This window comes from Hibiscus syriacus, unplaced genomic scaffold, assembly GCF_006381635.1.
Source record: "Hibiscus syriacus cultivar Baekdansim isolate YM2019G1 unplaced genomic scaffold, ASM638163v2 tig00110578_pilon, whole genome shotgun sequence".
Lineage (NCBI taxonomy): Eukaryota > Viridiplantae > Streptophyta > Magnoliopsida > Malvales > Malvaceae > Hibiscus > Hibiscus syriacus.
This window is the reverse complement of record NW_024062789.1, coordinates 496,657-521,604: the sequence shown is the minus strand read 5'-3', so window position 1 is coordinate 521,604 and position 24,948 is coordinate 496,657. Positions and strand designations below refer to the sequence as shown.

Here is a 24,948-nt window from a genome sequence, read left to right as displayed (position 1 = left end):
ATGTATTAATGGGGAAGCTAATAGGTTAGCTAAAACAGGCATAGGCTAGTAGAAGGTTTCGTGTTTTGATTGTATTTGGTGGTTGTCTTTGGGGTTGGTTTAATGGGGTTTTCTGTTGTATTTTATGTTCTGAACTGGTTGTATCTTTTTGTTTAGTAATAAATCTTCGGGCACTCTTTTCCTCTTTCCTATGATCATTGAGTTTTTAGGAGCTTGATGGTTATGAAGGGGGTTTTTAATGAGGCTCTATTCCTATAAAAAAATAGAAACTAAAAAGAACATTTAGTTCCAAATTATCAAGCAAAAGATTTATGGAATGATATGCCAAAAATTGTTTATGGCATGATGAAATCCTCAAAAAAGAAGATAAATTGATTAATCTTGGATATTATGAAAACATGAGATTCTCCCAGTCACCTAAATGATAATTTCTCTTAAAGGTCATACATTCCTAGTAGATTACATCTATCTATATAGAGGGCAAAGCTTAGTTCAAGTAATTTTCCTATTGAATCTTGCACTGAGTCATATGATGAGAACATCAAATCATGAAATATTGAGATGAAAACAAATGACAAGAATTCAATTCAATTACAACTGTTCAAATCAACCCCACTGGAAATGAAAATTACAGGTACCTTCCACTTTCAGACAATGATTTCTTCAAGCTATCCAACCCCACTCCTGGTTTCAAGAAATATCTTCCTGGTGCGTGGAAAGTTGCAATCTAATGCACAAAATTAAAGGAAGACTTTGTAGATGCTTAATTTTTCTGGGGCCTTTACCATTTTCAAATGAAAGCAGTGGGAGTTAAAAAAAAACCAGAAATAAACGTGAGAAGGCAGTTAACAAAAGAGGAGCCATTATCGGTAGTGGAGGAGAACACTACTTGAGCAATTAAGAAACTGTAAGGAGTCAGTTTTTTTGAGGCATTTAACCATCAGAAATCAGAGAGAAAAAGGAGGAGGACCAGAGACCATTCGAAAAAGAAAAAAAACAACAACAACAGAAAACACATATAGGGAGAAAAAGAAAAAGGCGTGAAAACAAATTGTCCATATTCAAAGGAGAGAAAATATTTGAATTGGAGGTATTTTTCAAGAGTAACAGGAAGAATGCGACAAGGAACAATACTGTAATCTTACGGTTCAAGGACAATAAAAGCAATACAAGAGGTTTTTTTTCCTCATTTCTTTTCGATTCATGCTTTATGATTATTTTCAGTATTGATTTCTCTCTGTCTACTGATATGTTGTTTATAGACGAATTATGAAATGAGAAGTAAAGTGGTAAGGGTTTTAGGGATATTACCTTAGTTATTTAGGGTTATTCAGAGTAGTGGAGAAGGGTCTCCGATCCTGTTAGGAAATCAATCCGTTAGTAACAATCGCTGATAGGATTTGTTTTTTAAAAAAAAAAACCAAACAAACTTCAAAACCCATCATCATCGTTAACCAGTCGGGAATCCAAAATCAAAAAAAAATGATGAAATGAAAAGAAAAGAGAGGTAAAGGTTCGTTTACCTGAGTGGATTGAGTCTCATCGGAACTTTGTCGCCGGAATCGAAAGCTGAGCTCTCGGCTGTTAAAAGGAGGAAGTCGTTTAGGCTCTTATGTGTTCGTTTTTTAGGGAGTTTGAAGTGAAGAAAATGAGTTGGCTCGATGTTAGGTTATCAGGGTTCAAGGAGATGAGTGGTCGAGAGATGGCTGTGTGAGTTTGTGAGTTAGAAGAGAGGAGCAGCCGAGAGGGTTAAGGGGTGAGAACTGCGCATGGAGAGGGAGAAGAAGGGAGCATTGCGGCGCTGAGGGTTACAAATGAAGATAGGGTTAAGTTTTTAGACCTAAGTGTTATATATATTAGATTACTAAAACGGTGTCGTTTGGATGTTTAAGGATCTTGTGTTATGTACCGCTTGAGCCATTTAACTTTTCAGTTTCATGCATTTTGGTCCCAATCGAGTCTTGTTTGTTTTATAATTTGGACTTCATCTTTCATGTACATTTTATTTTAGTCCTGAATGATATGGTATACATTTTCTTTCGTTTGCACATTTGGTCTTCAAGTATTGGCACGTTCTATTTTAGTCCTTGAACATAGTTATTTTGAATTATTCTATGTTTGTACATTTGCTATGCGGTTTTGTAAGTCTACATTTTGGTCCAGCATGTAATTGTGGATTTATTTCCTAGTTAGTCATACATTTATTTGGTTTAGTTCATTTGAATCCATGAATAGAGTATCTTATTTTTTAATTTGATCTTCATAGTTTTATGTGTATTTAAGTTCAGTCCCAAATGTTGTGTCATTTAGTTCTTGTTATTTTAGGCATATTGCTTCTATGTTTTTGCATGTTTCGTTTGAATCCCTAGGCTGAATTTTTCATGTTAGTAATTTTGTTCCTTTATTCATGCTGAATTTATGATTTTAACTTTAAAGTTTGTGGCTCATTCCATTTCAGTCCTTATGTTTGTTTGACATGGCATTTTTATTCATTTGTGTATTTATTTAGGTATAAGTTTTCTTGAAATCATTCTGTACAACTTGTATGACATCCTCTTGTGCATAACTCGACCATACGACATAATCGGACTAAGGGTAATACCCTTTTAATTTAAAATTGTTGAAGTGGGCAGTCATAACTGATTTGAGGTCCGCTTTTAATGATTTTAAAATAAAAGTGTATCCCGAAAGTGAAACCAAAAAAATTGATTCGTCACCTAAAATTTGGGAACGAGAGAAAAAGAAATGTTCGTTTATTTAAATATATCGAGAAAAGGTTGTTATATCTTTAAGATCTGGTCTCGATATTTGTAAATAATCGAACATTCTTTATCTTTCTAAAATGACTTGGTAACTTTAATTTAATTTGTTTGAGTGTTTTTGAATGTTTTAAATTTACATTTTTACTTTATGGGATCAAGAATCAAAATAAACTCGAATTTATAAAGTTCATTGCAAAGACGTTAATTAATCGACTAGGTACCGATTTAGGGCGTTGTGGGGGTGCTAATCCTTCCCTACACGTAACCGACTCCTGAACTCGGATTTTGGTAACGCAGACCTCAATTTGTTGTTTTAATTAAAATTAATTTTTATTTAAAATGACAACGCATTTTTGGGTGTCCAATCACACCCTAATCAAAGATTGGTGGCGACTCTTCGAACCTTATTTGTCGATCGTAAAGGAAATTCAAATTTTTCGAAACGAGAGGTCTTCTAAATCGCATATGTTTTTAAAATGAAAAGAGACAATTAAGAATTAATGTGGTTTTCAAAATCTCACCTTTTTCACCCTTCAAGAAAAAAATCGTTTCGACAGCTTGGCAACTCCGCTGGGGACTTTTTTTAGAGAGTTAGGCCGATAGTCGATTAATTAATTGTCTTTGCAATTGAAAATTATAAATTCGATTTAATTTGATTTTTGATCCATTGTTTGGTTTTTAATAATTTTTGTTTGTATTTTGATTTCTTTAATTTAATTTGATTGACAATTAAATAGTTGTACTAATCTGTTTGTTAATGATTTCAGAATAATTATTTGTTTTGGGAATTGATTTTGAGTGTTTTTATTGATTGTTTTTTCGCTTTTCCTCACACACTGCACAGCTGCATTATCATAACATGAGCTAAAACCCCGCTCCGTCCTAATTAAGTAGGAGTGAGAGACTATGCCCTCGTGTGGTTTTCACCTCCGCATGGGATAGTGGATCGCCCCTGGAGCTCACGCCTTATGGTCCTCGTGATGGTATTCACCTCCGCATGGACATAAGGAGGTGTGTTCCCTCGAAATTGAACTCGATCCCCTAAAGCCTGTGATGGGCCAGGATTGAGGGTTCGGCAGCCCAATGGGGCACCGGCAAGGACAATTCGAGAACCTATTACTTTAGAACTTAACCCAGCATATAGTGAATGTAGAGCCTGAACTTAGGTTGAACCAAACCCGAGCCTTAAGAATCCCGTGAGGAGGGTACACAAGGAAAAGCTTTTTTGAGTCATTTATTTTCGTTTTTCCGAATAAATGCATGCGAACTAGATATCATGCGGTTAGGTTTATTTTTTGAATAAGCATGTGAATTAGATATCATGAGGTTAGGATTTCTTGTGGATAACAAAGCATGGGGGTAGATATCATGTTGGGTAGGATCTGATAAAGCATGATGGGGTAGTCAACATATGTGGGTAGGATTTTTGAATAAATTATTATCCCGACTTAATTGCTTCATGTTTACTAACCGATCTTTTGTTGTTTTTGCCTTGTTTCTTTTTTTTTTGTTTTGCATTGCATTGTCCATTACATGGTGTTGATTTGGGGTCGATGTCCATATAGAAGGCCAGTAATATGGAACGAACGGTTCGGAAAGAGGTTGAGGACAATGCAGATGTTCTGAGGTGGTCGGAACAGTCCCAGTTGACCAATGGAGACAGCGTGATGCCTGGATATGTGTCAGAGTTATTTGGTTACACTCACATCAATGTACGTCAGAATGATCTGAGTGAGCTAAGAGAGATATGGGGAAGATGGACAGTAGCCGATAAGGATATGTTTTATCAGTTGTACGGCGATATTCCTTATCTTCTGGATGTTTCTATTGACCGAAATCTGTTTAGAGCATTGGCACAGTTCTGGAACCCGGCTTATAGCTGTTTCACATTTGGTAGAGTGGATCTAACACCAACAATAGAGGAGTATCAAGCTTTGGTCCGTTGTCCGAGGTCCCAGATGGATAGAGTATATACCAAGCTGCCAGTCACTCCTTCATTTAAGAAGAAATTACTATTGATGACCGGAATGAGTGAAGATTGGGTAATCAGAAACATTAAGAAGAAGGGAGACAGTGAGTGCATCTCTTGGGCTGCTCTGAAAGAAGTAATTGCTCATCATCATGATAAGAGAAAGAAGCTTGACTTGTTTGCTTTAGGGATTTATGGGCTTGTTATTTTTCCAAAAGTGTTAGGATATGTAGACGTATCAGTCGTTGACTTGTTTGAAAGATTAGACAAGCGTGTGGATCCAATTCCAGCTATTCTAGCTGAGACGTTCCGGTCTGAGTTCTTGTAGGCGCAAGGGAGAAGGACGATTTATAGGATGTGCGCCTTTGCTGCTAGTGTGGATTCTGAGTCATTTCAAACATGTTGAAAGAGCACCAGGACGAGTATTTCTAGACGGTTTTTCACCTTTGAAGGATTTTCTTGCTAAAGAGTGGCCTGGGGGTTTTACTGAAGAAAAATGGATGGTCATCTTCAAGGATATCAGAGATGGAGATATTTTGTGGCGAGCTTCGTGGAATACCTCTTCGGATATACTTTATCGATGTGGAGAGCAAGATTGGGTTCCTTTGCCAGGTATATGGGGTTCTGTTGGGTATGCACCGCTACTAGTTTCCAGACAGTATGGATCGAGGCAGTTCATTCCAGCCACGTGGGACTTGGTAGGGTCGGATTTTGCATTCAAAGGAGATCAGTATAAGGGTAAAGTTAAAGGGGTTGCTGAGGCTTGGAAGCAAACTCGTCGCGTGAATTTATTCACCTATGATCTCGAGTTGTCTCAAGAGTACGAGCAGTGGAGAAGCTGTCGAGTAAATGACAATATCCCGATGGTGAATCCTGAAAATATTCAGCCGGTGGAGGAACAGTTGAGAGTGGTGCCATCTCCATTAGAGTTAGCCAAGCGCGATTTCGAAGCAGAACGGAGACAATGGAGAATGACTTTACAGAAGCTAGAAGATGAAGTGTATCAAAAGGGATTGGAGATTGACATTCAGAAGAGTAGAGCAGATCGAATTGAAAAAGTAGAGAAACAACTTCGGCTAGACTTTGACGATCTTCGGTCAACTTATCAGCGAATGGTAAAAGCTCAGACAGGTTCTAGCTCGAGTAAGTCTGTTGAATTGAGGCAAGAGGTGGCAAGCCTTAAAAGAGTAGCTGGAGATAATCAAGAAGAGCTCAAGCAAAGCAGGCACCAAGTTAAGATTTTATCGAAGGAGAATGATTCTTTAGAGCAGCGGTTACAAAAGAGTCAAGCCCAAAATGAGAAATTGAAAGGGAAAATTTCAAGTTTAGAGATTGCATTACGACGATACCAAAACAAGGAAGGTAGCTCGAGCCAGGGAGAGGTTGAAAGTCTGAAGAGACAAGTGAGCGAGCTTGAAGCCATGGTTCAAGAGTTTCAGAGGCAAGCAAGTGAGCTATCAATAGTTCCCTATGGGGGGGATATACAGTGGCGTTTTCGGTGGGAGCGAGCTCAGGCGAGAGTTAAGCAAATAGAGGATTTTATTGCTTGTTACCTAAACCACGCGCGGGGAATAGCTAAATATTTGGTCATTCTATCTGAGGAAGCTGCTGATGTGACTGAAGAACTGGATCCTGAGGCTGAAGAAAACCAGAAGATCGTGGAGTTGCTAGCACACGTACAAGAAATAGGAGAGATGGTGCAAATTTATTTATGATATGTTTCAACTTTGTAATTGAACGTCGTTCTAATATAAAGAGTTGTTCTAAGGAGTCGTTCCAGGATCAACACCTTGCATTTTGCATATGCATTTTTAATGCATTTAATTTTTGCATCGCATTTTATTCATTCATAATCATATATTTTATATTCATTAATAAATATCAGCGATAACAAAATGACTCTGTGACAGAGTAATACTGGAAAATCCCAAGTACATCTACAAAACCAGGAAGAAAGTTATGGAAGACAAACTTGCCCAAATTGAGAAGGCTCAGTCGGAGTTACAAGATAATATCAAGAAAATGCAAGAAGATATGATGAATGCCCAAAAGGAGATGTTTGCCAAGTTTGCGAGTATGTTGGATGGAAGAAATCCAGAACATGGGAAAAGCCCTATGCCAGAAGGTGTAACTGAAGACCCACTTCATCATACAGGGTTAACCCCAGAACAATCTCAGAATGTTCAAGTGACCCCTGCTCATGTCGGGAAGGTGCACATTAATCCAGTCGGTGCTTCTGTTAATGTACAGCCTGGATCTAGTTCGTATCAGGAAGAACATCAATATCATCAAGTTCCGGACCTTGATGAAGAAGCCAAGAAGGAACAAAACAATCTGCTGGAAGAGAAATGGAAGCAGTTAGAAAGAGAGATCAGAGCCATGAAGGAAGATACCAGTGTATATGGATTTGACGCAAAGGAGTTAAGTTTAGTTCCCGATCTGGTCTTGCCTCCAAAGTTTAAAGTTCCTGACTTTGAAAAGTTTGATGGTACCAGGTGCCCCTCTGCACATATCACAATGTTTTGTAGGAAGATGACCGGATATATAGGGGACGATCAATTGTTGATACACTGCTTTCAGGAAAGCTTAACTGGCTCGGCAATCCGGTGGTATAACCAGCTGAGTAAAGCTAATATTAAATCGTGGAAAGACTTGGCTAAGTCCTTTCTTGAGCAATACAAACATGTGAAGGATGTTAGACCCAACAGGATGATGTTGCAAGGAATGGAAAAGAAATCTAACGAAAGTTTTAGACAATATGCTCAAAGATGGAGAGATGTAGCAGTGCAAGTCCACCCGCCATTGGAAGAGGAGGAAACAAATATGCTTTTTGTCAACACCTTAAAGGCTCCTTTTTTCTCGCATCTTATCGGTAATCCTTATCGAAGTTTTGCTGATGTAGTTACGGCGGGAGAAATGATTGAAATGGCTGTTAAGAGTGGGAAGCTCGAGGGAGGAGAGTCTAGTAAGAGGCCACCAACGAGGAAAAAGGAAAGCGAAGTCAGTAATGTGAGGCAGTACGATTCTAATAACATCACTGTTTCCCGTCCTCAAGGAGCAGGGTCATCGACACAAAATGACCATAGACAAGGGGCAAGGGACCAGAGGAGAGAGAGGCCTCAATTTGACCCCATTCCGATGACTTATAAGGAATTATTTCAGATTTTGTATGATCGACATGTGGTTTCGCCGTATCACGTGACACCAATGCAACCTCCTTTTCCCAAATGGTATGATGCTAGTGCTCAGTGTGAGTACCATGCAGGAAACCCTGGGCATTCCATTGAGAATTGTACTGCTTTTAAGAAGGTTGTCCAAGCTTTGAGAACGAGGAATGTCATCAACTTTGGTGACAGTGAGCAGCCAAATATAGCTCAGAATCCGTTGCCAAGTCATGCAGGGGCAGGAGTTAACGCGATTACTGAAGAAAAAGGAAAGAGAATTGTAAGGAAGGTTAGTGATGTAGTATTACCCATGAGTTGGGTGTGGTGCCAGATGGTCAAGGTAGGATTGTTGAAGCCCAGTTTGATGGGTGAACAGTTTAACAGTGGAGAGGTGTGTCAGTATCATAACAGTGAATGACACAGTATTCAGCAATGTCCTGATTTCCTATCTTTGGTACAAGACTTGATGGACAATAAAGAAATTGAGTTCTTTAGAGAGATTGCTGAAGAAGAGGAAGCGGAAGTTTGCGCTTCAGAAGGATCGTCTAAAGGGGTATACAATGCCAGTTGTCCTCTAATTATTACTCCCAAAAATCGAGTTGTTGAGAATGTAGCTCCGAAAGTGGTTATTACACCTCCATCTCCATTCCCATATCGGGATAATAAACAAGTGCCTTGGAGATATGATTGCCAGATGGGAGATGTAACAAAGGAGAATGAGGAAGTAGATGAGGTGGGACGCTTTACTAGAAGCGGTAGGTGTTATTCTCTTAATCCACCTAAAGAGTCTGAGAAGAAGGTTGTAGTTGATAAGGGGAAAAAAGTTGATGTGCAGATAGAAGAGGATAAGCCTGTTATCAATGAACCAGTAACCGAGAGTGAAGCGGTAGAATTTTTGAAGTTTCTGAAACACAGTGAATACAGTGTTGTGGAACAGTTACACAAGTTGCCTGCCCGTATTTCTGTTTTATCATTACTTTTGAGTTCAGAGGCCCATAGGAATGCTCTGTTAAAGGTTTTGAACCAGACTTTTGTACCGAAAGAATTGCCCGTTGAAAAGTTGGATCGGTTAGTTTCTAATGTACAAGCCGATAATTTTTTATCTTTTTCTGAGGATGAGATCCCTTCTGGGATGATGGGTAGTCAGAAGGCTTTGCACATTACAGTTAAATGTAAAGGGCATGTGTTGTCTCGGGTCTTGGTTGATAATGGTTCAGCTTTGAATGTGATGCCTTTAGTGACTCTGAAGAAGCTTCCATTAGATAGTACACTTATGAGAACCTGTCAAAGTGTGGTTCGAGCTTTCGATGGGACTAAAAGAGAAGTGTTGGGCAAGATTGATGTTCCTCTGAATATTGGTCCAGCAACTTATGAAGTGGAATTTCTTGTAATGGACATTATGCCTACATACAATTGTTTGTTGGGAAGGCCTTGGATTCATCAGGCCGGTGCAGTTCCATCCACATTACATCAGAGACTGAAATTTGTGATTGATGGAAGGTTGGTATGTATTCATGCTGAAGAGGACATTATTGCTTCTGTTTCTACTACTGCTCCGTATATTGAAGTTGATGAGCAAGCCGTCGAGTGTTCTTTCAGATCGTTGGAATTTGTCAATGCTACGTTTGTGGCCGAAGGCAAGAAGATACCAAAGCCTCGATTGTCAAACTGTACCAAGATGGGGCTTAAATTGACTCTTGGAATAGGAGCAAAAGTTGGAAAGGGTTTAGGCCGACAGTTACAAGGACCGGTGAATCCCATATGCCCTATTACTAAAAAAGATCGATTTGGTTTGGGATATCAGCCAACTTCGAGGGATAAGATGAGGGGAATTAAGAAGAGCCAAGAAATCAGAAAGGCCAGATTGGCTGGTGAAGACCTTAGCTGGGAACCCATGACCTTCCCGCCGTTGAGTAGCATTTTCATGTCTGGGGGGCATATGTTTCAAGGGAATTCAAGGAATACTGAGACGATGGTTGAGAATGCCTTGGGAGATTTAGGCATTAATGTTATAACTGATGATGAATCCGAGGAAATGAGAGCTATGGGCATTTATCCTGCACCACCGGGCTTCGTGTTGAACAATTGGACCGCGGAAGAACTGCCTGTAGTTTACAAATCTGTTACAGAGTAATGCACTGGAACTTTCTCCCTGTTGTTCATACCCTGGGGCAATAGGTGATTTTATGTAAAGGGTTAAGCTGTTTGTTTTTTCTTGTTTTCAATAAAAGATGCATTCTGTTAGTTCCAAATGGCAAACATTTTCCCATTCATTTCATTCATTCATTCTTTGTTGTATATATGTATGTATTTATTTCTTTTTATTTATTTATATGGGAAAAGATCCTCCCATATGTATATATGTATATATATCTTCTCTTTCATTATTTTTTCAGGAGCTCAGATATCAATAATATGAATGCTAATGACTCTGACCCGGAGATTGATTTCGAAAAGTCTATATGTCAAGGAGAAATCGAGGATTGTGATGATGATGAGGGATGTGAACTACCTTCTGAATTGCTGAAAATGGTGGAGAATGAAGATAAGCAGATTCTGCCTCATAAAGAGTCTACTGAGATTTTGAATTTGGGGACAGATGAAGATAAGAGAGAAATAAAGATTGGTACCACTCTGTCAGTTAGAGGTCGACATGATTTGATAGAATTGCTTCGAGAATACAAGAATGTGTTTGCTTGGTCATACGAAGATATGCCAGGTTTGGATACAGAATTGGTTGTTCACAAATTGCCAATAAAGTCTGAATGTAAACCGGTACAGCAAAAACTGAGAAGAATGAGACCTGAGATGCTGCTCAAGATTAAAGAGGAAGTGAAGAAACAATTTGATGCCGGGTTTCTTAAAGTGGCTAAATATCCTGAATGGGTGGCGAATATTGTCCCAGTACCGAAGAAGGACGGGAAAGTTCGAATGTGTGTTGACTACAGGGATCTCAACCGAGCTAGTCCAAAAGATAATTTTCCTTTACCACATATAGACACTCTAGTGGATAATACTGCTGGAAATTCTTTGTTCTCTTTTATGGATGGTTTCTCTGGCTACAATCAAATTAAGATGAACCCTGAGGATATGGAAAAAACAACATTCGTTACCATGTGGGGAACGTTTTGTTATAAAGTAATGCCGTTTGGATTGAAGAACGCTGGGGCAACATATCAAAGGGCCATGGTGACGTTATTTCACGACATGATGCATAAAGAGATAGAAGTTTATGTTGATGATATGATTGTCAAAGCCAAGACAGAGGAAGAACATATTGTGAATTTGAGAAAGCTTTTTAAAAGACTAAGAAGATGCCAACTAAAACTCAACCCAAATAAATGTACTTTTGGGGTGACATCTGGGAAGTTGTTGGGATTCATAGTAAGCCAAAAAGGAATTGAAATAGACCCAGATAAAGTAAAGGCTATTCAAAACTTGCCACCCCCACGAACACAAAAAGAAGTCAGAGGATTTTTGGGGAGATTAAATTATATAGCTCGGTTTATTTCACAGCTGACTGAAAAGTGTGATCCCATATTCCGCCTTCTTCGTAAGAATAACTCAGGAGAATGGAGTGAAGACTGTCAAAGAGCTTTTGAAGCAGTGAAAAGATATTTGTCGAGCACTCCGATCTCGGCACCACCCATCTCAGGCAAACCCTTGATTCTGTATTTGTCAGTTTATGAAAATTCAATGGGGTGTGTGCTGGGGCAACGTGACCAAACTGAGAAGAAAGAAAGGGCTATCTATTATCTCAGCAAGAAGTTCACTGAATGTGAGACAAGATACTCACCCATTGAAAAGTTGTGTTGCGCTTTAGTATGGGCTACCCGAAGGCTTAGACAATATATGTTGTATCATACTACTTGGCTTATATCCAAGCTTGATCCCTTGAAATATCTAATGGGTGTGCCTGCATTATCTGGAAGATTAGCTCGTTGGCAGATCTTATTGTCCGAATTTGACATCCAGTATGTAAACCAGACGGCAATTAAAGGAAGTGCTATAGCGGAATTCATTGCAAGCAGGGCTTCGGAAGAATATGAGTCGTTGAGCTTTGATTTCCCAGATGAAGATTTAATGGCTATTTCGGTAGAAGAAGCAGTGGCATCCACTAGCAAATATTGGAAGTTGAACTTTGATGGTGCTTCAAATGCCTTGGGACATGGAATCGGGGCAATTTTGGTCTCACCAGAGGAAGAGCATTATCCTTTCACCAGTCGGCTTAATTTTGATTGTACTAACAATATGGCTGAGTATGAAGCTTGTGTTCTGGGTATTAGAGCTGCTGTTGAACGCAAAGTAAAAATGCTCAAAGTGTATGGTGATTCAGCTTTGGTAATCTACCAACTCAGAGGAGAATGGGAGACAAAAGATCCCAAGCTTGTAGAATACCGTAAATTGGTTATGGAGCTTGTTGAAGAATTTGAAGAAATAACTTTCAATTACCTCCCCAGAGAAGAGAATCAAATGGCAGATGCCTTAGCCACACTGGCAGCAGCATTTAAGATGAGCGAGCATTCAAATATGATGCCCATTGAAATGAAGGCTTATGAGTATCCAGCCCATTGTTTTAATATTGAAGAGGAAGAAGATGGAAACCCTTGGTATTATGATATCTTGCAATATATAAGGTATCAGAGTTATCCAGAACAGGCCACTGAGAATGATAAGAGAACCATTAGAAGAATGGCATCAGGGTATGTGCTTGATGGTGAGACCCTATACAAGAAAAGTCTGGATCAGGTCTTGTTAAGATGTGTGGACGCGAAAGAGGCCAAATTGATTCTTGAAGAAGTGCATGAGGGAATATGTGGTACCCATGCTAATGGGCATGTTATGGCTAGGCAGATTATGAGATTTGGGTATTATTGGTCAACTATGGAAACAGACTGTATCAATTATGCCCGAAAATGTCACAAATGTCAGATTTATGGAGATAGGATACATACTCCTCCTCATCCGTTGCACGTAATGACAGCGCCATGGCCATTCTCAATGTGGGGCATGGATGTTATTGGACAAATTTCACCCAAAGCTTCAAATGGTCATCGTTTCATTCTGGTAGCCATAGATTATTTCACCAAGTGGGTAGAAGCGGCTTCTTACGCAAATGTTACCCAGTCTACAATATGTAAATTCTTGAAAAAAGAGATCATTTGTAGATATGGTTTGCCCGAGAGGATTATCTCCGATAATGCGTTGAATTTAAATAATAAGATGATGGACTCGGTCTGTAAACAGTTCAAAATAAAGCATCATAATTCCACCACTTATCGCCCAAAGATGAATGGGGCAGTAGAGGCGGCTAATAAGAACATCAAAAGGCTTATAGAGAAAATGACTGAGACCTATAAGGATTGGCATGAGAAGTTGCCCTTTGCTCTGTTTGCTTATCGAACTTCAGTACGGACTTCAACTGGGGCAACTCCGTTTTCTTTGGTTTATGGGATGGAAGCTGTCTTACCTATTGAGGTGGAAATTCCCTCACTTCGGATTTTGTCAGAGGTAAAGCTTGATGAGGCAGAATGGGTCCAAGCTAGGTATGACCAGTTGAATTTGATTGAAGAAAAGAGATTGAAAGCTATTTGTCATGGTCAGATGTACCAAAAACGTATGATACGGGCACATGGTAAGAAAGTTCGCCTTCGAGAATTCCATGAGGGAGATTTGGTGCTTAAAAGGATTTTGCCTATTCAGAAGGATTTCAGAGGAAAATGGATGCCCAATTGGGAAGGACCTTATGTTGTCAAGAAGGCCTTTTCTGGGGGAGCTCTAGTCCTAACTGAAATGGACGGATCAGAATTACCATATCCAGTGAATTCCGATGCTGTTAAGAGATATTTTGCTTGAAGAAGAAAAAAGAAAAAATGATGATGGAAAAAACGAAAAAAAAAATGAAAAAAGAAAAAAAAAGAAGAGAAAAAATGGAAAAAAATAAAAAGAGAAAAATAAAAAAAAAGAGAAATAAAAGGAGGGTTCAAGACGAAAACCCGAAAAGGGCGTCTTGGAACCAAAGGAGGTCTCAAGTTGAAAACCCGCAAAGGGCGACTTGAGTTGAATTTGAAATTCAGAATTCGCGCATGGTGGAGGTTCTGAATCAATTTTGGAAGTGGAAAGAGCTCCTAATATGGATAGTAACAATGAAAGTTGGTGATCAAGGATGAGACTAAAGATTAATGAGTCTCGATGAAAACAACCAGAAGAGAAATTGAATGCATATGAGATTCAATACTGGTTTAGGGCATCCAATGATAGAGATTTGGGGAGTTTAGAAGTAGCTTCATACTCTTAAGCATCACAATTTTGGAGATCCTTTTGACAGAAGCTACATTCGAGACATTCTAATGGCGTGCCAGTTCAAAAGTATTTGCATTATTGATATTTGAAGACGCCTACTCTTTTGTTCTTTTATTGTTTCCAGTTAAAAGTTTGCCATTTAGTTGCCTAAAATTCTCTGTATTTATACAAATAAAGAGATGTCTTTTCTTGATAATTTCCCTTTTGCAAACATCTTATTTTGAAAGGTTAAAACATATGGCTTAACTTGAAGTACATGAGATCATTTTGTATTATTGTGCAAAAGGTTTTGGAAAATGCAGGTATTCTGAAGTTGACAATGGTTTAAACATGTAAGCTTGCGTGGTCATGGGAAACTAAAATCCTCAAATTCAAAGAAAATCTCAGCCATTAAAAGATGACCCAATGAGGTTACCATTAATCAAGAAGTTGGTCATGGATACTGGCGGGTTTCAAGAAAGAAAGGAGTCAAGGTCATGTTAAGCCGAGAGATATGGAATTGAGATTGTCAACTGGGGTGAACTGGTCAAACGTTCTGTGCCCAAGATGAAGTCGAGTTCCATCGAGATCAAAAGGAGATAGAGTTCCTTCAAAGAAGAAAACGCATTGAATTGCATAATTGCATACATTTTAGGCATGAGTAGGATCATGGCATTCATAATCGCATGATGGCTTAAATATCTACAGGTTTCCCAGGGATAGTTGAGGATTGAAGATATGAAAGCATCAAGATGAAGATAACTGGTTTGACCTTCGAAGCAAATCATCTATAAGCCTTCACGAAAGAGTAGTGAAGCAAATTCGTTTGTTGAAGATTGAGTCATATACTCTCTGAATGAATAGGGAGCGGACAAGTTCGTTGAAGATTGAGTCCTATACTCTCTGAATGAATAGGGAGCGGACAAGTTCGTTGAAGTTTGAGTCCCATACTCTCTGAATGAATAGGGAGCGGACAAGTTCGTTGAAGATTGAGTCCTATACTCTCTGAAAGAATAGGGAGCGGACAAGTTCGTTGAAGATTGAGTCCTGTACTCTCTGAAAGAATAGGGAGCGGACAAGTTCGTTGAAGATTGAGTCCTATACTCTCTGAATGAATAGGGAGCGGACCTGTTTATTGAAGATTTTTCGAGTTCTATACTCTCTGAAGGAATAGAGAGCGGACCCGTTTTATTGAAGATCGAGTTCTATACTCCCTGAACGGATAGGGAGCGAACACGTTTGTTGAAGATTGAGTCCTATACTCTCTGAAAGAATAGGGAGCGGACCTGTTTATTGAAGATTTTTCGAGTTCTATACTCTCTGAAGGAATAGAGAGCGGACCCGTTTTATTAAAGATTGTTCAAGTCTTATACTCTCTGAATGAATAGAGAGCAGACACGTTTTATGAAGTTTGTTCGAGTCTTATACTTCTTGAAGGAATAGGGAGCAGGCTCGTCATTTGAAGATTTTTCAAGTTTTATTTATCCTGACGTAACATTCTCAGGACCAGACAAATTCGATCATCTTTTGATCTTTGCTCTATTCTCGTTACACGACAATGAGCAAAGAGGGGCAGCTGTAGATGCTTAATTTTTCTGGGGCCTTTACCATTTTCAAATGAAAGCAGTGGGAGTTAAAAAAAAACCAGAAATAAACGTGAGAAGGCAGTTAACAAAAGAGGAGCCATTATCGGTAGTGGAGGAGAACACTACTTGAGCAATTAAGAAACTGTAAGGAGTCAGTTTTTTTGAGGCATTTAACCATCAGAAATCAGAGAGAAAAAGGAGGAGGACCAGAGACCATTCGAAAAAAAAAAAACAACAACAACAGAAAACACATATAGGGAGAAAAAGAAAAAGGCGTGAAAACAAATTGTCCATATTCAAAGGAGAGAAAATATTTGAATTGGAGGTATTTTTCAAGAGTAACAGGAAGAATGCGACAAGGAACAATACTGTAATCTTACGGTTCAAGGACAATAAAAGCAATACAAGAGGTTTTTTTTCCTCATTTCTTTTCGATTCATGCTTTATGATTATTTTCAGTATTGATTTCTCTCTGTCTACTGATATGTTGTTTATAGACGAATTATGAAATGAGAAGTAAAGTGGTAAGGGTTTTAGGGATATTACCTTAGTTATTTAGGGTTATTCAGAGTAGTGGAGAAGGGTCTCCGATCCTGTTAGGAAATCAATCCGTTAGTAACAATCGCTGATAGGATTTGTTTTTAAAAAAAAAAAAAACCAAACAAACTTCAAAACCCATCATCATCGTTAACCAGTCGGGAATCCAAAATCAAAAAAAAAATGATGAAATGAAAAGAAAAGAGAGGTAAAGGTTCGTTTACCTGAGTGGATTGAGTCTCATCGGAACTTTGTCGCCGGAATCGAAAGCTGAGCTCTCGGCTGTTAAAAGGAGGAAGTCGTTTAGGCTCTTATGTGTTCGTTTTTTAGGGAGTTTGAAGTGAAGAAAATGAGTTGGCTCGATGTTAGGTTATCAGGGTTCAAGGAGATGAGTGGTCGAGAGATGGCTGTGTGAGTTTGTGAGTTAGAAGAGAGGAGCAGCCGAGAGGGTTAAGGGGTGAGAACTGCGCATGGAGAGGGAGAAGAAGGGAGCATTGCGGCGCTGAGGGTTACAAATGAAGATAGGGTTAAGTTTTTAGACCTAAGTGTTATATATATTAGATTACTAAAACGGTGTCGTTTGGATGTTTAAGGATCTTGTGTTATGTACCGCTTGAGCCATTTAACTTTTCAGTTTCATGCATTTTGGTCCCAATCGAGTCTTGTTTGTTTTATAATTTGGACTTCATCTTTCATGTACATTTTATTTTAGTCCTGAATGATATGGTATACATTTTCTTTCGTTTGCACATTTGGTCTTCAAGTATTGGCACGTTCTATTTTAGTCCTTGAACATAGTTATTTTGAATTATTCTATGTTTGTACATTTGCTATGCGGTTTTGTAAGTCTACATTTTGGTCCAGCATGTAATTGTGGATTTATTTCCTAGTTAGTCATACATTTATTTGGTTTAGTTCATTTGAATCCATGAATAGAGTATCTTATTTTTTAATTTGATCTTCATAGTTTTATGTGTATTTAAGTTCAGTCCCAAATGTTGTGTCATTTAGTTCTTGTTATTTTAGGCATATTGCTTCTATGTTTTTGCATGTTTCGTTTGAATCCCTAGGCTGAATTTTTCATGTTAGTAATTTTGTTCCTTTATTCATGCTGAATTTATGATTTTAACTTTAAAGTTTGTGGCTCATTCCATTTCAGTCCTTATGTTTGTTTGACATGGCATTTTTATTCATTTGTGTATTTATTTAGGTATAAGTTTTCTTGAAATCATTCTGTACAACTTGTATGACATCCTCTTGTGCATAACTCGACCATACGACATAATCGGACTAAGGGTAATACCCTTTTAATTTAAATTGTTGAAGTGGGCAGTCATAACTGATTTGAGGTCCGCTTTTAATGATTTTAAAATAAAAGTGTATCCCGAAAGTGAAACCAAAAAAATTGATTCGTCACCTAAAATTTGGGAACGAGAGAAAAAGAAATGTTCGTTTATTTAAATATATCGAGAAAAGGTTGTTATATCTTTAAGATCTGGTCTCGATATTTGTAAATAATCGAACATTCTTTATCTTTCTAAAATGACTTGGTAACTTTAATTTAATTTGTTTGAGTGTTTTTGAATGTTTTAAATTTACATTTTTACTTTATGGGATCAAGAATCAAAATAAACTCGAATTTATAAAGTTCATTGCAAAGACGTTAATTAATCGACTAGGTACCGATTTAGGGCGTTGTGGGGGTGCTAATCCTTCCCTACACGTAACCGACTCCCGAACTCGGATTTTGGTAACGCAGACCTCAATTTGTTGTTTTAATTAAAATTAATTTTTATTTAAAATGACAACGCATTTTTGGGTGTCCAATCACACCCTAATCAAAGATTGGTGGCGACTCTTCGAACCTTATTTGTCGATCGTAAAGGAAATTCAAATTTTTCGAAACGAGAGGTCTTCTAAATCGCATATGTTTTTAAAATGAAAAGAGACAATTAAGAATTAATGTGGTTTTCAAAATCTCACCTTTTTCACCCTTCAAGAAAAAAATCGTTTCGACAGACTTAAGCTTACATGTTATTCTTAAAAATACTTTGCATCAAGGATTCATCACTTACTTTTTTTAAAATGGGTTCAATCTTTCGTGCAGAGTTTGGAATTGTATCACCAACAGCTTTCTCCAAGGCCTGCCACCATTGCACAGAGAGAGAAGCTAAGAGATAAAATGACCCAAAAAATAAAGTAACAGCCAACCACATGCCCTAATAGCAAAAGAAGGGCAGTTAATTTAAATCGTTCAGTCAACCCTAGCCCTTGCCTTTGAGCTCATCCCTTTGGGGTTTTCCTTCAGTAGACTGATCAGAAGACTCTGCAATTCGGTTGGCTTAGGTCCTCCCCTGCGCTCTTGCATTTCACATACTACACTAGTAGCCCTGGTTAGAATTTCTTTCTCATAGCTGGAAGAAATATTTTCTTTGCTTTTCACCCGAGGAGGAATAACATCCTCACTGCTTGCACAAGTCTTGGAAGCATTTCCAATTCCAATTGGAGATGCTGCAGAACCAGAGCGCTCAGGTGGAGATGGTAAAGGTGAAGATGAGTGTCTTCCCTTTGCAGTAGCAGCAGAAATTAAACCAGATTTGTAGCCAGATTTTGGAGGGCCTCCAACTGCAACTAGTGCATACATACATTGCCATAACACTTGTCAATAAACTTAAACAGAAGAGAAAGAATGCCAAACTGCAACTAATCAAAGTATAATCTCAATACTTCCCACATATTATTAATTTTGTAGAGACCGTGCAAAAGAAACAAAAATAGAAAAAGGTAATTTTCATACTCAGTTATTTAAATGAAATCCAAATTATTTACCTTGAGGTGTCTCAACTCTACCCTTCTTAGAAGCGGTCTCCTTTTTAAAATGAGACTTCCATGGACTAGCTGCAAACACGAGACAGAAGACAAAGAACATTCATGCTTTAAAAATTGTCATATTTTTATCTTAAAATGTTCTCAACCAACAATTACTTTCAGTGAAAACATTTTCGTCTTTTATTTTTTAGTAGGTATTGTGCAAGCAAGTCCTGTTTCCCTAAAGTGAGAGAGGCCCAAGGCTAAAAATAAATGTCCTCTTTACTATAGGATTTCATGATTGAAGAAGCAACTTTAAGATCTCATCTCGATAAAACGGACATCATAAGAGTAGAACCACAAAAAGAAAAAGCTATATATATATATATATATATATATATATTGGTACTACAAGTTACCCAAAATATAACACCATTAAAATTTTAAGGGTTAAGGTTCAATTTGGTACCTAAACTTGGCTTCTTGCATCAAATTGGTTAAAAAACCATAAGAACCTATTTGAACCACAAAACCAAGTTCGTGTACCAAACTGAACCTTAACCCTTAAAAATTTTAATGGAGTCGTAATTTGGGATAACTTGTATAACACAATCCCAGTTCAAACACCTAATTGGACAAAATCAGGTGCCAAATTGAACTTTGAAGCCAAGTTCAAGTACCAAAATGTATATTTACCCAAAAGAAAATCATGTGAATATACATTCTAAGATATGCAAAGGAAGAGATCTTAAATAGACCCAAGTCCAGGCACGCCCTTGTTGTGATGCTTATTACATTGGTGGATGTCAGAAAAAGACAAAAATAGACGTTGTATGGAATAAGAGAGGGGTTGGGGTGCAAACACAATATCACGAAGAGATACTTACCTTCAGCAGCAACTAATTGCTTGATTTGATTCTTCATAGATGGGTTTCCATGGTCTAATATAATGGCTCTATATCAACACCAAAAAGGAAAAGATGAAAATAATAAAATTAGCCGTATTAGAAAAGTGATTAGCAACATAAAAGTGTAGCATCATAACACCTTTACAACAAAATTAATAAAATGAACCACATAAAAGATAAATCAAAAGGCCACAGTTTCTTCTTCACTTCATGAAACATAATCGAGAAGAATCCAAATTTCTAATACAAACTAGGAAATGAAAAAATTCAATATAACAAAGAACTTATTAGAAGGGTTTCTAATATTGTTCGACTTTTCTCTGTAATATGGAGCATTATGCACATCTTTCTGACTGTTCTTTTTCAGCTAGTGTCCATTCTGAATCTTAAAAAAGTACCAAACATCAGAAATACGGTAAAAGATAGAAAAGTGCAAACTTTAGCAATTCTGATTTCAAAATAAGCAACATGAGAAAAATTATGTATGCTACTATCATGAAAACAACCGGTATGACAGAAACAATAGTCTACAAGGTGATTTCAAAGATCCAATGGTTGTTTGTATCAAACTTAATGATATTGATTTGAAACTGATGATTGGATAAAAGCTTATTATTTTTATAACTGAAACATAGAAGGCAAGTTTCAACGTCAGAAACATCAAATGTAATGGAAGGTCTCAAAGATTAAAAGGATAGAGGAGTTCTGAAGAATTCTCAAGATTATGTGGTGCTTGCTTCTCCAGGAATTGGCTTGACTACATCACTCCACTGCATTCATTATAAAACATAAAATAAGGGCTCGTAGATTAAATTTATGCATACCAATAACGTCATTACTGTTTCTTCGGTAGATTATTAAATTTCAGCCAAATTCATTAATAAAAATGGGATGGGATGCAGAGAAATTAATGTGAAGAATCATCTTCTAATATCATGTCAAGAGGTGTCATTTTACATATTGAGTATTACTAACATCATGTTAGATGCTAAGAGAACATCTACTTTTATAACCAATCATACTAGAATGTGTATCTAGATCTGAATCATCTTAAGTAAACATAAACAACTAAGTAAATTAGGGAAAGGGGAGACAAATATGCCTGCTTAGGCAGACAATGAATATGAGAAAACCATCCGGATAACATACTTGCGTGATTTATGCATGCGTTCTGCTTCCTCTGACCGCATCTTAACTTGATTCGTGGTTGATTCATCCAAGACACGTTGAACATTCAATTTGCTCCATGCACCCCCAGATTCAACAAGCAAATCATTTACTACTAGATTTTGCTAAGCTATCAGGGGATCAGTCTAAGAAGCTTGAAGAGCACTTCTTAGAACATGAAATTTGGCAAGCTATAGTTTCATCAGACAGCTCTAAAGCTCCAGGACCCGATGGTTTCACCATGGGTTTCTTTAAAAACTGCTGGCCGATTTTAAAGGAGCACGTGTTGCAATTTTTTGAAGATTTCTATTTTGGAAGGAAATGGGAGCACGGTATAAACCATGCTTTTATCACACTTATTCCGAAGAAGCTTAATCCGGACAGTGTAGAGGAATTTAGACCAATCAGCCTTGTAGGCAGTTTATACAAGATCCTTTCAAAAGTTCTATCGAAGAGACTGAGTTGTTTTGTTAGTGATATTATTAGTTACTCTCAGTTTGCTTTTATACCGGGGAGACAGTTGCTGGATTGTGCTTTTATAGCAAACGAAGGGATTGATTACTGGAGGAAAAAAGGGTTAAAAGGGGTTGTCTTCAAAGTAGATTTTCGTAGGGCTTATGATTCCGTGGAATGGCTAATTTTAATCAGAGTAATGTCAGAGATGGGTTTTGGTAAGAGATGGTTGTCGTGGATATCTCAGTGTATTTCAACAGCTTCAATCTCGGTTCTCGTAATGGGTCTCCATCGGAAGAGTTTCCCATGGCCAAAGGACTTAGGCAAGGGTGCAGTTTATCTCCGCTACTGTTTAACATTGTAGGTGAGCTGCTTAATTTGATGATATCTAAAGCAGTTGACAGGGGTCTGTTTCAAGGCTTTGTTATTGGGGAATCTGAAAATTATGTTCGATTGTCACATCTACAATTTGCCGATGACTTGATCATCTTATGTCAAGCATCTCTCTCCCAGATTAAAAATGTCAAGAGAGTATTGAGGATTTTTAGTGTTATGACAGGATTGCATCTTAATCTAGCTAAGAGTAAGCTATTTGGTATTAATGTGGAAGAGGAAGTTTTATCAGAATGGGCATCTTCGGTGGGCTGTTCTATTGATTCCCTTCCAACAGATTACTTGGGACTTCCTCTAGGTGCTAAGAAAAACTCAGAAGCCTTATGGGATCTAGTTTTCAAGAATTTTAGTTCCAAACTAGCCGGATGGAAAGCTAATTGTCTCTCATTGGCTGGCAGGACAGTTTTATTGAAGTCGGTGTTAACATCCCTACCAATATTCTTCTTATCTCTTTTTAGAATACCTTGTAAAATTGGTAAGAAGCTCAATTCATTAATGGTCAGTTTCCTATGGGGGGATAATGAGGAAAAAGGGAAGATACACTGGGTTAATTGGAAATCAGTCTGCAAGCCTCTAAAATCTGGTGGCCTTGGTGTTCTTGATGTGAACCTATCTAATCGGGCTCTTTTGGGAAAATGGGTGTGGAAGTTCGCCAATGAAAAAAAATACCTTGTGGAAAAGTGTGTTATGTTGCATGCACAAGGTAAGTAGTAATTCCATGTCTATTAGCAAGGTTTTTTCACCCAAATCTTCTTGGATTTAGAGAGGGATTGCCAATAATTTCCTGAAGAGCGACTCGGAGGGTGAACATATCAGATCAAACTCCCAGTTGAAACTGGGAAATGGAAAGTCTATTGCATTTTGGACGGATTCATGGGCTGATGAGTCTCCTTTAAAAAATCTTTTCCCTAGAATGTATGTGTTGTCTACAAATAAATGGGGTATGGTCGCTGAGTTTGGAAGTTCAGATTTGAACGGTTGGGTGTGGAACATCGAAACCAGAAGGAATTTGTGTGACTGGGAGTTGGATCAGTGGCTGGATTTAATGACAAAACTGAAGGATTTTAAACTGACTGATTCAGTTGAAGACTTTCTTTCTTGGTCTGCAAGCGGGGATGGACTGTTTTCAGTGAAATCTTGTAGAAAGGAACTCGGCAAGGTGTCTGGGGGGTCCGATTTATGGGTAAAAGGGGTGTGGCAGGGTTTATCTCCTCCTCGTGTTGAAGTCTTCCTGTGGCAGCTAGCTCATCAGAAAGTGGCAGTGAGAGAGGAGTTGGTGAAAAGAGGTTTGCAGCTAGGGGATGAAATTCTATGTCCGTTTTGTAAAAAACAGGTGGAATCAGTTCAGCATTTATTTATTTCGTGTGATGTTGTTTGGGAACTTTGGAACAAGATAGCAAGCTTTTGGGATATAGCCTTAGTCCTTCCAAAGGATCCACCTTCTTTGCTATGTTCTTGGGGTGAGCTGAGGGGGAAATCGTTGATTTGGAAATTTATCCCGGGAGTAGTATTTTGGTCGATTTGGAAAGCTAGGAATGCGATGGTGTTCGAAGGTTCCCCCTTGGATAGGATGTCTCTGTTTTTTATTGCTAGATTCAGGTTATCTAAATGGTTTCTAGCCAAGTATCCTAAGTTTCCTATTCAGGAGGATGTGTTGATTGGTGATCCATCTCTTGCAGATGGTATTAAAGCTCTCAACCTTAACAATTTTTAGGTTTCTCGCTGGATTCCACCCCCTATGGATTTTTTGAAGACGAATGTCGATGGAGCTGTTAGACTTGATGGCTCAAATGGAGGTATAGGAGGTATTTTGAGAGACTGGAATAGCAACTCCCTTCTGACTTTTTCAGAAAATGTAGGCCAGGGTCCCCCGCCGGTTGCTGAGTTAAAGGCTATTAAGAGAGGCATTGAAATCTATATGTCTTCTTGTTGGGTTAATGTTGGAAGGTTGATTGTGGAAAGTGACTGTAAGTCGGCTGTGGAATGGGTCCATACCCAGCTTTGGCCCCTGTTTTTATCCTCCCATTAGTTAAAGAGATTTCATCTTTAATCTCGGACAGGGTGCACTCAATTAGATTGATTCCAAGGGTATGTAATGGGGAGGCTGATAGTTTAGCAAAGATGGGAATTGGTTGATGTTTAGTCGTTTCCAATGCGTTGTATCGTTTGAGTTTTAGGTTTTTGGTTGTCTGTTGAGTAGCTTAGTCTGTTTCGTTTTTTCAGTATGGTGTTTATGTTAAATCTTATGTAATTTCGGAGGAGTAATAAAGTTTCTAAGGCACTTTTTTCCTCCTTCTTTAATCAAGAAGGAGGTTTTTAAGGAGGCCTGTCATTCTTATCAAAAAAAAATAATTAACAGACCATACAAAAATGTAAGTTTAACCAAAAAAGAACCAAACACCAAAAAGAAACTTGCAAGTTCTGCCTCCAAAAGTCTCAACAAATAATGGGAACAATCATTAGTTCAAAATAAGAATAGAACATCAAATCAATACTTTAGTGTAGCAACATCTCAGGAAAAAAAAGAACAAAACTCTCAGGCCTAAACCAGTTTTCTGTAGTCCAAGTCATTAAACCAAGGATACAACATGAAATCAAAATTATTAGCATAACATCTCAAAGAAAATTAACAAAACTCTGAGGCTTTAACCAATTTTCCCTAGTCAAATTAATTAACTATCTATCATCCCATAAAGGTCATTAATAAATCATGAGAATTTTCTGCATAATTTTAAAACCACCCAAAATAAGTAGAAACCACTGATGTGGTCTACAAAAATAGAGTGACAAAGGTACCACAGAAAACATAATGCATCAAAATCAAATTTAATCCATCCTGCACTAAATCCTTGTGCAATGATATGCAGGACTTATTTACCATCAAACTGGATATGTAAATAATACAACCTTTTGAATATA

General features: G+C 38.0%; 1 protein-coding gene across 3 annotated transcripts; it reads right to left on the bottom strand.

Moving 5' to 3' along the window:
- Window positions 1-338: 338 nt before the first annotated feature.
- On the bottom strand, window positions 339-24,343 carry LOC120133333. Of its 3 annotated transcripts, none has more exons than XM_039149939.1 (6): window positions 21,166-24,343; window positions 19,996-20,063; window positions 19,130-19,198; window positions 18,576-18,925; window positions 18,376-18,444; window positions 339-727 (listed from the first exon to the last, which is right to left on the bottom strand). In XM_039149939.1, exons 1-6 carry the CDS (start codon window positions 21,204-21,206, stop codon window positions 629-631), a joined length of 696 nt encoding a protein of 231 aa, XP_039005870.1. In that variant the 5' UTR covers window positions 21,207-24,343; the 3' UTR covers window positions 339-628. The 3 variants fall into 3 exon arrangements, with proteins under 3 accessions (XP_039005870.1, XP_039005869.1, XP_039005871.1); XM_039149938.1 differs by having other exon boundaries at window positions 18,576-18,931; window positions 21,166-24,332; XM_039149940.1 differs by having other exon boundaries at window positions 541-727; window positions 18,372-18,444; window positions 18,576-18,931; window positions 21,166-24,337.
- Window positions 24,344-24,948: the final 605 nt, after the last annotated feature.